At 35.6% G+C, this 13,367-nt stretch overlaps 1 protein-coding gene across 1 annotated transcript; it reads left to right on the forward strand.

Moving 5' to 3' along the window:
* Window positions 1–11,315: 11,315 nt before the first annotated feature.
* On the forward strand, window positions 11,316–11,924 carry LOC144434904 (dexamethasone-induced Ras-related protein 1-like). The gene has a single exon (XM_078123421.1). The coding sequence runs from the start codon at window positions 11,316–11,318 to the stop codon at window positions 11,922–11,924; it is 609 nt and encodes a 202-aa protein (XP_077979547.1).
* Window positions 11,925–13,367: the final 1,443 nt, after the last annotated feature.

Here is a 13,367-nt window from a genome sequence, read left to right on the forward strand (position 1 = left end):
CATCAAAACAAAGCTGTTTTTTTGACACAATGACCTATCGACACGACACTTACAACAATTGAAAAAAAAAACACTCTTTCCGCCTAAATACGTGTAGAGTGTGATAAAATCTACAATCGCTAATAGCCTGAAACAAATCAGGATATGTTACAGTATCAACCACTTGTTTAAAACTGTCAGAACTCGATTTAATTATACCTCGCATGACTTCATTCGTCAACATTGACATGATATGTTGACGCTGTACAAATCACAGTGTTGATAATTACATAGCGGAATGCATTATGAGTACAAAATACAAGGACAATATGATGAGTGTGCTTTAGAAGGTGTTCAACATGTACATGTTCAATGATCCTTCAAATTTGTTAACACGTGGCAGAAGGGGGCAGGCATACAAAAACAAGGACAATATGTCACAGGCGTGTTGATCAGTGGTGTTTAGTTTCTGTAGCGTTCTCAAAGCAGGCCGGAGGTCTACACTTGCCAGGGACGGTTCCATGACCGTATCACGCCCCCGCTCCAATGACTTTCATTTAACCTCATTGAAATTTAACCTTAACCTCCTGTGATCATGGCAATGATACTATAACATTGTCACTATCTACACATTCAATCTAGCTCGTTGAAAGGTGAATGAGGTCGTCTTCAACCACGGGATATATTGGGAGATACAGAGACTCTAGCGACCTCGCCATCTTTCTTAAATCTCCACATCAATGTTTCATTTTTCGCGTTCTCCTTCCTTTTAAATTCTTCCGTTTCACTTGTTACTTTCAGTTTCCATTATTTAGACACTTTTAGTTGCTGTTTCTTCAAGGTTATAGTAATAGGTATTAAGTTGTACACACTTCCGTTTCCTGTCATACAGATATCTTTTTCATAACACATATTGGTGTTGTTGTACAACATTGTTTTGTACAATTAACGGAAATAGTTAAATACAAATGACACGTCATTCGAGACGTCAAAAAAATTAAAATGTGAATTTACAAACCATGATATCGTCAAGGTATATGGTGCCCGAGGTGCTTTATTTATTATATGTTTTTTCCTGTGTTTATTAAGTTCACATACAATGTTTTGGTACATGTTTCCCATATACATATGTTGACGTATATAGCTAATGGCACGTGTCTGTGTCTATTACACATGTTCACAAATAATGCTTACACCGTGCCTGTGTTTACTGATTGCCTATTCACCAATACTGCTTACATCGTGTTTGTGTTTACTAATTACATGCTTACAAATTAGTGTATTCAGAGTGACTGTGTTTACTGTATATATGTTCATCAAGAATGATTACACCGTGCCTGTGTTTACTGATTACATGTTCACCAATAATGCTTACACTGTGGGTGTGTTTATTTACATGTTCACAAATTGAATTTTATGTTCACGACGTGTAAACGTAAGCTTATGGTGAGGAACAAGTTCAAGATCATTGTCTGATGGAGTGTTTACGACAAATATAATTGGATAATCCTGTTGTTTAGAGGGACTTCAATAATGTATGAAAGGTATAACGGAAATTAAGCCCACAAAGACTGAACACATAATACAGCGCCATCGTCAATATATCATAACTAAATGTGGACATAAACAGTCGTTGTATCGTCGAACCTGTCATGGGAGATCGTCTTGTTGGTGAAATATTACAAATACGTATGTTTTGAGGATATAATTATGAAACTAACGAGCACGGATTAACAGACAGACCCCAGAGTCATTTCCGTATATCGTGATTTAGGACTCGGATTTACAGCAGATACCAATATGACCTTGATTCGTAGACACGACAGGAGGTCACGCACTGTCAAGGCCAAATCCTTTACACCCAAATGAAACGGTTATCATTTTATCAAAGCCTTTCTTAAAATCTCTGGACAAAAAAAAATTGTTTATTCCTTACTCCGTGAACTCAAAGTCGAAAATCAGTGAATGCATATGAATCTGTAATTAAGATAAACTATTTCGTTAAAGCTACTCGATTGCAAATCTACTAAATATATATTGACAGAATTCAGTATTGTTGCATGTTTATATATAATATTATTAAGGATGATTTATTACAAGCAATTAAATGGCTAATACGATACAGTAACTATAAGCGCAAGAAGAACATACGTCGGCCGTATATTTGAAAACAGCATACAATGTAACAAATAAAACTGAACGACAAACCCCAGGAATATTTTTGTTTAAATACATGTACGTTCTTAATTGTGTGTATGCTTTGCATCAGCTTTTCGTCATTACATATAAAGGTAGAAAGCTTAAAATCCCATTTTATTCTTACGTCCACTTTCAATGATTTGTACAGAATTCATGACTGGGTAGCTTCCTGTCAACACGGGAAATTAGTTGATTTTCCCCGGGGCACTTATATCTCAGGAACCTGGATTTCTAAAATCTCCCTACTTAGTTATTATTATTGAGGAAGATAATATTCAAATCATCCTTCGGCTACCTTTGATATAGAGTGAAATATAAACAAAATTAAGCATTGCAAATTGACATCTTTAGTTAAAGTATTTTTGCTTAATAGATACATACATGCAGATGGATGCACGCACGCACGCACGCACACACACACACATGCATACATACATACATACATACATACATACATACATACATACATACATACATACATACATACATACATACATACATGTATGTATTATATAATTATGAGTGTGTGTGTGTGTGTGTGTGTGTGTGTGTGTGTGCGTGCGTGTCTTTGTTTGTTTGTTTGTTTGTTTGTTTGTTTTTCATAGGGATATTCCGATGTAAATTTCTTGAAATACATATAATTCTATGTAGGTGTCAATGAAAACATGATTTCCAATATGAACAGGAAATGATTTATTACACCTAGTAATGTATTTCCAAAATAGGCGTTACGTCAAGAATTCAGTAGATTAAGCTATAAACTGACAGTGTTTTCGTCCATGCTATCTTATTATTATCTGGATCAGTGTTGAATTTTGTTTTTTGTGGGCAGTAAATTTATCATTTTATTGTTGATATGTCTAGTGTATGTCAGAAAATACAGGTAGAAATCAGAAGGCGAGGGTAAATTATTTCCGTGTATATTACGTTGTTGTTACTAGTATTAATCCCGTTAACTTACAATATCAATCCATCTTTTCAACAGTACAAATAGCACAGGCTGTAAATGAGGCGCCATTTCGGATAAAGTTAGTGAACAAATTACCCACATATAATATACCCTATTCAGGAGCCAATCAGCGCCGGGTAATTATAGAACCAGGGTAATTGAGTATGCACTCATTACTCGTTAACAATTACCGGTACTCCAGCCGGTTTTTTCAAGTTGTCACATTGTTGGCGCGTGTGACCTCAAACTGATACTTAGTAACAGCTACTACCTACTGATTATTTAGTCAGGTACGACCCCGGGGTACTACGGGTCCTGGAGTCCCGGGGTACAACGTGTCCTGGAGTCCCGGGGTATGACGTGTCCTGGAGTCACGGGGTATAACGTGTCCTGGAGCCTTTTATCATCAACCAGCATTTCTGATTAAAGCTGAACATGTGTCAATCTAACTGTTGATATGGGCAACTCCACATTTTAGTACTTTTAGGGGGAGATCAATAGTTCAATGTAGGATTTAAACAAATCTTTAGTTTAAGCCTTAGCCCCCCCCCCCTCCCTCCCCCTGTAACTTAATTAGCCAAAATGATTGCACACAATTTCTGAGACAGCACAATTAATTTCAAATAAAAAGCCAGTAAAGTATGTAGTGGGAAAATAGGAAATGCTTTTATCGACAATTTGATGTAAAGTTTATTTATTTTACAAGTGCCATGCCTTTACCGTTATGGCCAAAATCCTTCCATTTCTCGACTTGGCGACTTTTTGTATAGACTGAGATATTTACATTTAGTGGTACAAAACAGATTTCTCTAAAAGTAAGATCGTTTTTGTCGGACGAAAGTATTAAAATGGTTCAACCTCTATCCCCCACACTCATAGAATTACCTGTTTTTTGTATCCTACACTGAACTATTGATCTCGTCCCTAAAGGGTATACGTATTATGTATTAGTACAAAGATATGAACCAAGTAAGGGTAGATCGCACATTGTCACACAAGCTTAATAAACGAAATTAGAAGGGGAAGGGGTCTAGCGTCAATGCAATTGCGAACTTCATTTTCGCACTTCAAAACCAAATTTTGAAAATGTTTACGTCTTCAATGATAACAGGTTCTGTATTAACTACTGAGATGTTAATAAATTGATTAAAATTTACTTCTAATATGATATACAGTGCTGACTTTCCTTACCGGTAGTATTTTAATGTGTGGTTTACTTACATAGCGTCGATCGTAGTGGTGTGACCGCTAAAAATTTCCATCATAGTTTATATCATAATTATATGAACATGTCGATGTCGCACTTGTGAACGTTCGTTTAGGGGGAGGGGAAAGGTTTTTGTCCTAAACGATTTCGTTCGTTTATTGAATTTATGCGACATTGTGAGATCGCCCCTAACCAAGGAGAACCAAAAAGTTACAAAACAATACCCGTTTATGGTGTATTTCCTGGACGTGACTCAGTTCAAAGACTAGACGTAGGGTTGAAAGTGTGAAAAAAATCGAACCTTTTAACGGAAATATGTAATTTTAAAAAATGAACTTAATGCGAAAATATGTTTGTTCTAGATCCCATTCCAATTATACGATCAATCATCTAACATGCATGATACAAAAAATAAACCAGATACGATCTAAACCATATTGGTTGTTATTGAAACAACCAATGCAGGTGTGTTGAATTACATTCATTTTCTGTATTTGTAGATATTAATTTCATGTTTAGCTCATAGAATTTAATTTTGCAATTGTCATTACTGTATGTAGACAGTGTCTTCATCTATGATTAACGTTAATACAATCGGAAACAAGTACGTAATTATTTTGAAGATCGGATAAACGTTTTTTTTTCAGTGTGTAGTTGCAGATGAAAACAGTAGTAAACATCTACACGTACATTATCAGTGAGACAAACGAGCTGCACTACCGTCAGTTTACGTGCACGATGGATGTCTTCATTAACTACACAAACTATAATCACTAGGCAAGGCCAAAAACAATATGGATACACACATTCTTTGTAAGGTTTCGGTGAAATCAATATTCCTTGGCTTAATCATCGCATAGCACTGCAAGCTATATACAAATGTACATTGTGATTATGTTATTGCCAGATATGGTCACGTGATAATCTACATACAATTACAACAAATACAGTAGCAAATACTACCACATGTACATACACGTGGTGCTTCCGTAATACGTTTGCGTGACGTCTTAACTATAATTGTAATTGCTCCAATTATCATACACCCAGTCACATTACCGACATTAACAAGTACATCTATTATATATGAATATTTTATATTAGTTCTCCTTCATATACGTTAAATTATTTTCCAGATTGCAAATAAACGTTGCTAACCACTATTTTTCTTTGGTCTGGGAGTGAGACTGACTGAGAACGCTCAATTCTTTTGCAAAAATAAAGTCTAATATGATAGTATATATCAAAATTCATATCTACATTTTATTTCTATTTTCTATCACGAAATGGAATTTCACAACAAAATGGTCAAGGAAGGAGATAATTCATAAATTCATTCAATCTGAGACATGAAGCTGAATTCGAATTCGAATTCGCAAAGTTCCCCATATTCTTCCATTACAGATAATGGTTTGTACTAAGTCTTACATTGTAGATAATGGCTTTGTACTATTTTGTATTTTGATACCTCGGACGTTGGAGATACACTTGAGCATTCGTCCTTGTATTACATCGCAATGAATGAAACTCTACGATTAGTTGGTGCTACCAAGGTTCCATCTACTAATAGTTGGGCATGATAACTATTTATTGTTGCCATGGGGATGAGTATATAATGTGGGGATTAGTTAAGTACGCGATAATATAAAATCTATCTTTAACAAGTTTGTTTTCTGTGAAAAGTGCATGTTGCCTTCTTATTTAATCCTCGTTTTGTAATTCTGAAAATGAAAAAGAGTTGTCATTTTAATATAGTCATGCACAGTCATACATAAATATACTCTGGCAAGATGAGACTGATAGCTTTAATTCCAAACAGATTTCGTCACGACACATAACACGTGAAGAGTGAAGAGTGAATATCTTCTACAACAAAACTGCAATAGAAGATCCAGGGTTTCTATGTCATACCTTCAATCCATTGGCAACATTTCACGAAACTGGGGTGGATGGCACAATTTGCTACCATGTTACTATGGTAACGTGAGGCCAGGAGCACATATATTAATTACGATTAGACTTTGTTTCCTATGACTTATTCGCCATTTTCCGATATGCTCAAGAGCACTCGAGGAGGAAATTCACGATTTTGACGACATACCTAGAAAAATCATTTGTAAGTATAGAACAGACCCTATATGTTCCTAGCAGCAAGAGAACTGAAACAACGTTATTAAATTTGTAACGATAGGAGAGTGGATGCCAGTTTAGCCTGATTAGCATCTCGGTGGGAGATATGCCGGCGTCGTAATTTAATATAAGCATCATGGAACGTTTCAGTAAACTATTTAATCGGGTGTTGTCGATCTTGCTGCAGCATCCCCATACTGCTTGACAATAATCAAAGTGAGGTAAAATAAAGCTTTACTCCCAGTATAAACTCAGTCTGTGTACCTTTAATATAAGTATCCTTGTTGATATACAATTGCAAGTAGCAGACCTCCAAACAATTTTTTTAATCATTAATCTTTTGTATTAATACACATTACTGTGTTTAGATACTCCATACGATGCATAATCGGTACGTTTTCCTGACACTAGAGGTCGCTCTTATAAATGATAGTGTGGAATTGTTATGAGACTGACGTATCCTTCTCATCGAAGAAATAAAAGATTGCATCGTCCTGCCACTAGGAGCGCTGTTTCAAGACAGACTTGAACATGGCAAAATTGCGAAATCCAAATATACAAATACATCGGAAAAGATAACTGTCGTTGATACTCTATTTGTCAGTGTGTCGCTGCCAAAATCATAAGAATGTGTCATATTTAGAAGCAGGGAGTTTTTAATCGTTTCTGACAGAGTTTATGAATCTATAATTAATCGTTGCCAATTTATATTATTACCGATAACATATACTAGACCGTGTTGGGCTCCCTCACTTATCAGCCTACCTATCTGGAGACGGCCGATGATGGCGGCACGACTGACGTTGACGTATCTTACAGTCTACTGATATTACAGTGCATTTTGACATCATTTTCGAAACGCCGTTTGTGAATTTGACCATAGGGTTGACATGTTCTCTTGCACATATCAGTGTCTGTGTTGGTCACAGCATTAATACAGCAAGTTCAGACGAGGCATTCATAAATACAAAGAAAATATTTTGTTATAATATACTTTGGCTAACCTTTCGCGCGTGGTGTCAAGGCAAAAAGTAAATAACTATAAAGTGAATGGCTTGTGTGGAAGTCATATACATTGGTCAAGAATTACTGTCGCCCAATGATTAAAAATAAAGTTAGACTCTGCGAATAATGTGCTGCTGATTCATACAAGTATTTCTTTATTTACTTAATATTTTATTTATTTATTATTTATTTTATGGGGGGGGGGTTGTAAAAAATGGTAGTGGTTAAATAGGAAGCCAAGATTGATTCTAAAAACAAAACAAACTTCGACTTATCTTCACATAGAAACAGCTTTGACAATAGTATAGAGAATCTTGATTGTCTGCCCGTTCTGGCATTCCAATGACTAAGTGTCAGTCAAACGCTGTAGATTGTAGTCTAGGAAGTATATGCACTCTCTCTCTCTCTCTCTCTCTCTCTCTCTCTCTCTCTCTCTCTCTCTCTCTCTCTCTCTCTCTCTCTCTCTCTCTCTCTCTCTCTCTCTCTCTCTCTCTCTCTCTCTCTCTCTCTCTCTCTTTCTCTCGCTCGCTCACACACACGCGCACACAACACAAACAAACAAAGAAACAAACACACGCACACTACACAACACAACACAACATAAACAAACACACACACACACACACACACACACACACACACACACAGGCACGCGCAAGCATTACCTAGCCCTTTCTTACTGCTGACGGTAAAGATGTAAGTATACACTTGGCAAATGACATGTGATGAGGGTTGTCAGCAGTTGCCCTTAATAGCTGAGAAAGAAAAATGCACACATCTGGATCATTTTAATTCTTTGTTGGCTAAATTACTCACCAGTTTGTTTAATTGCATCTTGGATACGAGAAACCCAAGCGCTAGATTGATATAATTGAAGAAAAACGATATTTTCAGTAACCTATACAAAGGCTGCATACGTCATTCATGTCAAATCGTGAACATATGTTAAATGGCAATGTATGGTATTGGGGATCAATTAGTCATCTTTCTGGAATATATTCATACGTATATTGACCATAATTATATATATATATATATATACAATAACAACAATATGCATGGAAGAAGTCTGATGATCGCAACACTGTGTAACGGCTCCTGTGTATCTTACTTGATACTGTGTTATTTATACCGGTCTACATACATATCTATTGAACACTGTTTACTCCAGCATTGACATCTTACATATACTGAGTATATGTATATATATAAATATAAAGAGATGAAATCAACTTTGAGTTACGAACAGGGGCTATGAAAAAGAGTATTAGTTCAATTTTACCAAAAATGAGTGAGAGCTAATTAGAATGAGTGTAAATATACGTTTATAAAGTTGTTTCAATGTTCAACAGATTAGCATACTATAACAATTTATGGTCATATTTCCTTCACCCATTTCATGACCTGGACACAAAGATTGTCAATTTCGTGAACTGGTCAATTTAACCTACCCTTTCCTGAGACTGGAAATTTGACTATTGAACAGATTTGGCGGTAGTCTGCACAATGTCAACAATTGTTATCAATCTAATAGCATGCAAGAGAAAATGTAATGTGGAACATACATTTAAAAGATGATCAGTTTACCTCCACCAAGTGTACATGTACGTGTATATATAGTTTGAAATGGCTACTTCGATGCATAAGTACATTGTGAAATGGTCATTATATCTTATTTTGGGCTAGGGCTAATGTTACCACATTTAAAGCCCCGTTAATAATTGACACATGTTTAAACAAAAGATGTGCGTCGACCAAGAAGGATATGAAGAAAGTTCCGGACATACCATCTACAAACAATAACCTTGGTCTCACTTCCCACTCTTAACAAAGCTGACAGGAAAGAATTTTGATTTTTTTTCTGTAAAAAGTAGAAAATTAGCAACGTGATACCTGCGACAAAAGAGACTAACGTTACACCTTCATCATGTGATGGTTCAAAATGGCCACTTCTTTCCATACATATTTTGAAATGATCATTATTTGATTTTGATCGAAAGCATTAATGTGTCAGGACCAATAACACCACATGTAACGTTTCGTTAATAATAGGCGGAAATGTGCAAACAAAAGATGCACGTCGGTCAAAGAGGAAATGAAGAAAGCTTCGAATTCCCATGAGAGTCATAACATACCACACACAAAGAGTTGTTTTTGTGAAAAAGTGTCGCTTCTCACCTCATGCTAACAAAGCTAGTATACGGTATAAACGGTGGCCATCACCTAACAATTACCAGTACACACAGAATACATACGAAGGATACAGACTCTCTGATTATCACTTCCTGATATCAGTTATTAAAGTCAAACGGAATAAACAATGTCGACACAGTGACTAACTGTAACGCCGTCTTTTTTGAAAGAGCTGTTTTGTTTGTCGTTTGAAATGAGAAGTTGTCATTTCTCCCACGAATTGCATCCTCCTTCATATACAATACAACTCAAAAACTGTTGAAACTACGAATTAGTTTGATAGATTTAAAAAGTGTACGTCGCTATAAAAGAATATGTGGTCTACCGTTCCTGTCCATGACCGCATACGTACGTTTAAGCTGGCACTGGTGTCACGAAACAAAATCAAGAAAAATGCCAATATTTTCTAAAGTAACTTCCTATATAGATATCATATGCTTTCACCTGTCTATGACAATGACATGACGGTTATACATTGAAAAAATAACATTGTTTCCGAAACGTCGTAACTATTTCGATTACCACAGGAATCCTTAAACTTTCAAGCATATCAAATAGTTCTCGATTATACGTCATTATATGGAGCTCGAGGAACTAAACTGGATCGGATTATCAAACAAAGTCTTATTACTCAAATGAATACATCTAACGCCCATAACGTCATTATTAAACTTTATCTACTTTTAAAACCTCGAGTACAACCACACACACACACACACACACACACACACAAGCAAGCAAGCAAGCAAACAAACAAACAAACAAACAAACAAACAAATAAACAAACACACACATGTGTGTATATATATTATACGTTAGGACCTCAATTCAAGCCTAACTGCTATCATGATTCCTGAAGAAAGCCTTTGTCAAGCGTATTTTTAATCATGGTCAGAACTATATCTAATCTACCAGATAACCTAAGGATGTTATAATGACTGGTAGCGTCACTGGAGACGTGTTCTTGTTTTCAATAGAAAAGAAATAGATTGGGGTGTGTGAACCTTACTGATTTCCCTCCCGGAATTGGAAAATGATCATGAAAAATAACCGGGAATAGCTAGAAAAATCTGCGAATACCTTTTATATATATATATATATATATATACATACATACATACATACATACATACATACATACATACATACATACATACATACATACATACATACATAGATTGGAAACATCTTTTCCTTGGGTCCATTTCATATCGGGTATGATTTTCTTGAAGGTAATATCAAAGTGAACTGAAAATTGAAAATCAAACTCCGATTTGGAATTTCCCCCAAATATCTAATTAACAACAACACAACCCATTCTTTGGAAATACGCATACATTACCCCCTATGTTCTCCAGTGGTGGCATTGGATACAAAAGAGCAAAGTGATGGCAAACGCAACAACATATCCGTGACGTAATGGAATCCCAAAGGGGCTTATCATCATATCTGTGTAGTGAGTAAATATAGAGGTGAATAGACAATATTGAAGTATCATTCACCGAGAAGTTCCCATTGGCTCAGGAGTTCTCGTCTGAGTGTGTAGTCATATTATTTACATCACAGCTGTTCAAACTTGTGTTTCGCGAACCATCGAGTATCCCTTCCTAAATGAAACGGCTCGAAGAAAGACATTCTTTAAACACTCACACTATGAAAAACCACAAAGAAGTCGTCGTGATGGGTGCTGCATGCGTTGGAAAATCATCTGTACTCTCCCAGTTTCTTCACAGTCGATTTAATCAGTTTCACAAAGAAACTGTCGAAGATTATCATCACAAAGAGTTCGTCTTTGGTGGATACAGTGTGAGTCTCAACATATTGGACACTTCAGGGTCCCTTTCCTTTCCAGCAATGCGTAAGTTATCTATCTGCAAAGGAGACATCTTTGTTCTTGTGTATGCAATTAATGACGAAAAATCCGTAAAAGAAGTCATTGCGCTTCGAAATCAGATCATGGAAGAGAAGGAAGGTAAACAGCATACCATAATCATTGTTGGCAACAAATCCGACTTGGAAAGTGAACGACGGGTTGAGAAAGACAATATTGATCACGTGGCATATACGCTGGACATTGAACATATCGAAACCTCTGCAAAATTGAATAGGAACATTGACTCTGTATTCAAGAAGGTGTTGACTGCAGCCAATATCCCTTCATATCTGACCAAAAACTTACTTACGAGACAAATGAGCCTCCCAGTTAAGAACAATCGTGAGAAGAACAAACTGCATGTAAAGAAGACCTGTGTTATATCATAACTATCGAACTAATTCCATCTTGATATGACTTTTTTAATGTACTCTCGCACTTACTTCATCTGTCATAAATTGATAACTGTAACAGTTGTATGCCTCATTTATGTAATGTGGAAAGAAGAACCTCAAACATTGTACGAACGGGTGTGCTATAATTTGAGTTCCATGTACTTGTTTTGGAATTTTCATGAAATTTTCAAATATTTTATATATTGAACTTCTTTGTATAGTTCACCATGTTTTTTTCAATTGTCTTCATTGCACAATTGATGCATTTGTGATCGACAATAAACATCATATATTATACCATGTACGAAAGAATATTTGGTTCCATTCAATGCATGTTATATGTCGTAATTTGCTGAGTGATAACATGTGTAATGTGTCGTTGTATTTTGTATATACAGTGTGTGTGTGTATGTGTGTGTATGTGTGTGTATGTATGTATGTATGTATGTATGTATGTATGTATGTATGTATGTGTGTGTGTGTGTGTGTGTGTGCCCCAATATTTTAATGTTTATAATACCATATTGTATGTACAGTTAGTAAAGTTTAAACTCATGAATCAAGACAGACATGGTGGCAATCACACGTGAAAGTTAAACAGTCTATAGAGTGAAATAGTATTAAGACATATGCGTCAAGAACAAGCAGAGCTTCAATATGCTTTTTTTTCATCAAATATAAACCAAGGGAGGTTCTTTGAAGAATGTGTCCTCCCAAACTACACGCGTCGCGAGTCAAATGTCAACCTCATGTACTATTCTCTTTCTACACTTGAGGACATATGAAAAATGACAATGCCAACAATTTCAAATGAATCATAGGTGACCATGCTAAAGTAATCGAAGACCTAAATCACACAGTCCAACGAAGCGTTGGATTGTGCGCTGAGATTGATCAACAACATTCATATGGCCATGTATATATTATTCGTTTCATCTTAGATTGGACATCACTTTTTTCAAATATTAAGTTTATTGTCATTGAAGATTGAAAGATACGTGTGGAACTAAGGTGCCATCCTTCGTGTAGTCATAACAACCATCATCGACGAATAGTATTGGTCACTACCTAATTGAAAAAAGAAGAAGAATCTAATTGAAGGCTAAACCACTGTGATGTCAATTTGTAAAGATAATATTACACATATCATAGATACTTACGACCAAGGTTCTGTGTATATGTGTATATCTGGTGTATATGCATATGTTAGTGAGTGTGAGTGTAAATCAAAATATGCATAAGTTGCAAATCGTAAACTTATATTAAATTTAAAAAAACAGGAATAAGAAAGTCTTCATTTTGAAATGTCGATGGAGAAGTAAAATATGTTTTACTTAAGTTTGTTTCCAAAGAAATGTTTATATAATTTGTTACAGCTGTATATCTGTTAATAACATGAATATATATCTCTTTTTTTGAAAATGCAAGAATAATTTG

This window comes from Glandiceps talaboti, chromosome 5 (assembly GCF_964340395.1).
Source record: "Glandiceps talaboti chromosome 5, keGlaTala1.1, whole genome shotgun sequence".
Classification (NCBI taxonomy): domain Eukaryota; kingdom Metazoa; phylum Hemichordata; class Enteropneusta; family Spengelidae; genus Glandiceps; species Glandiceps talaboti.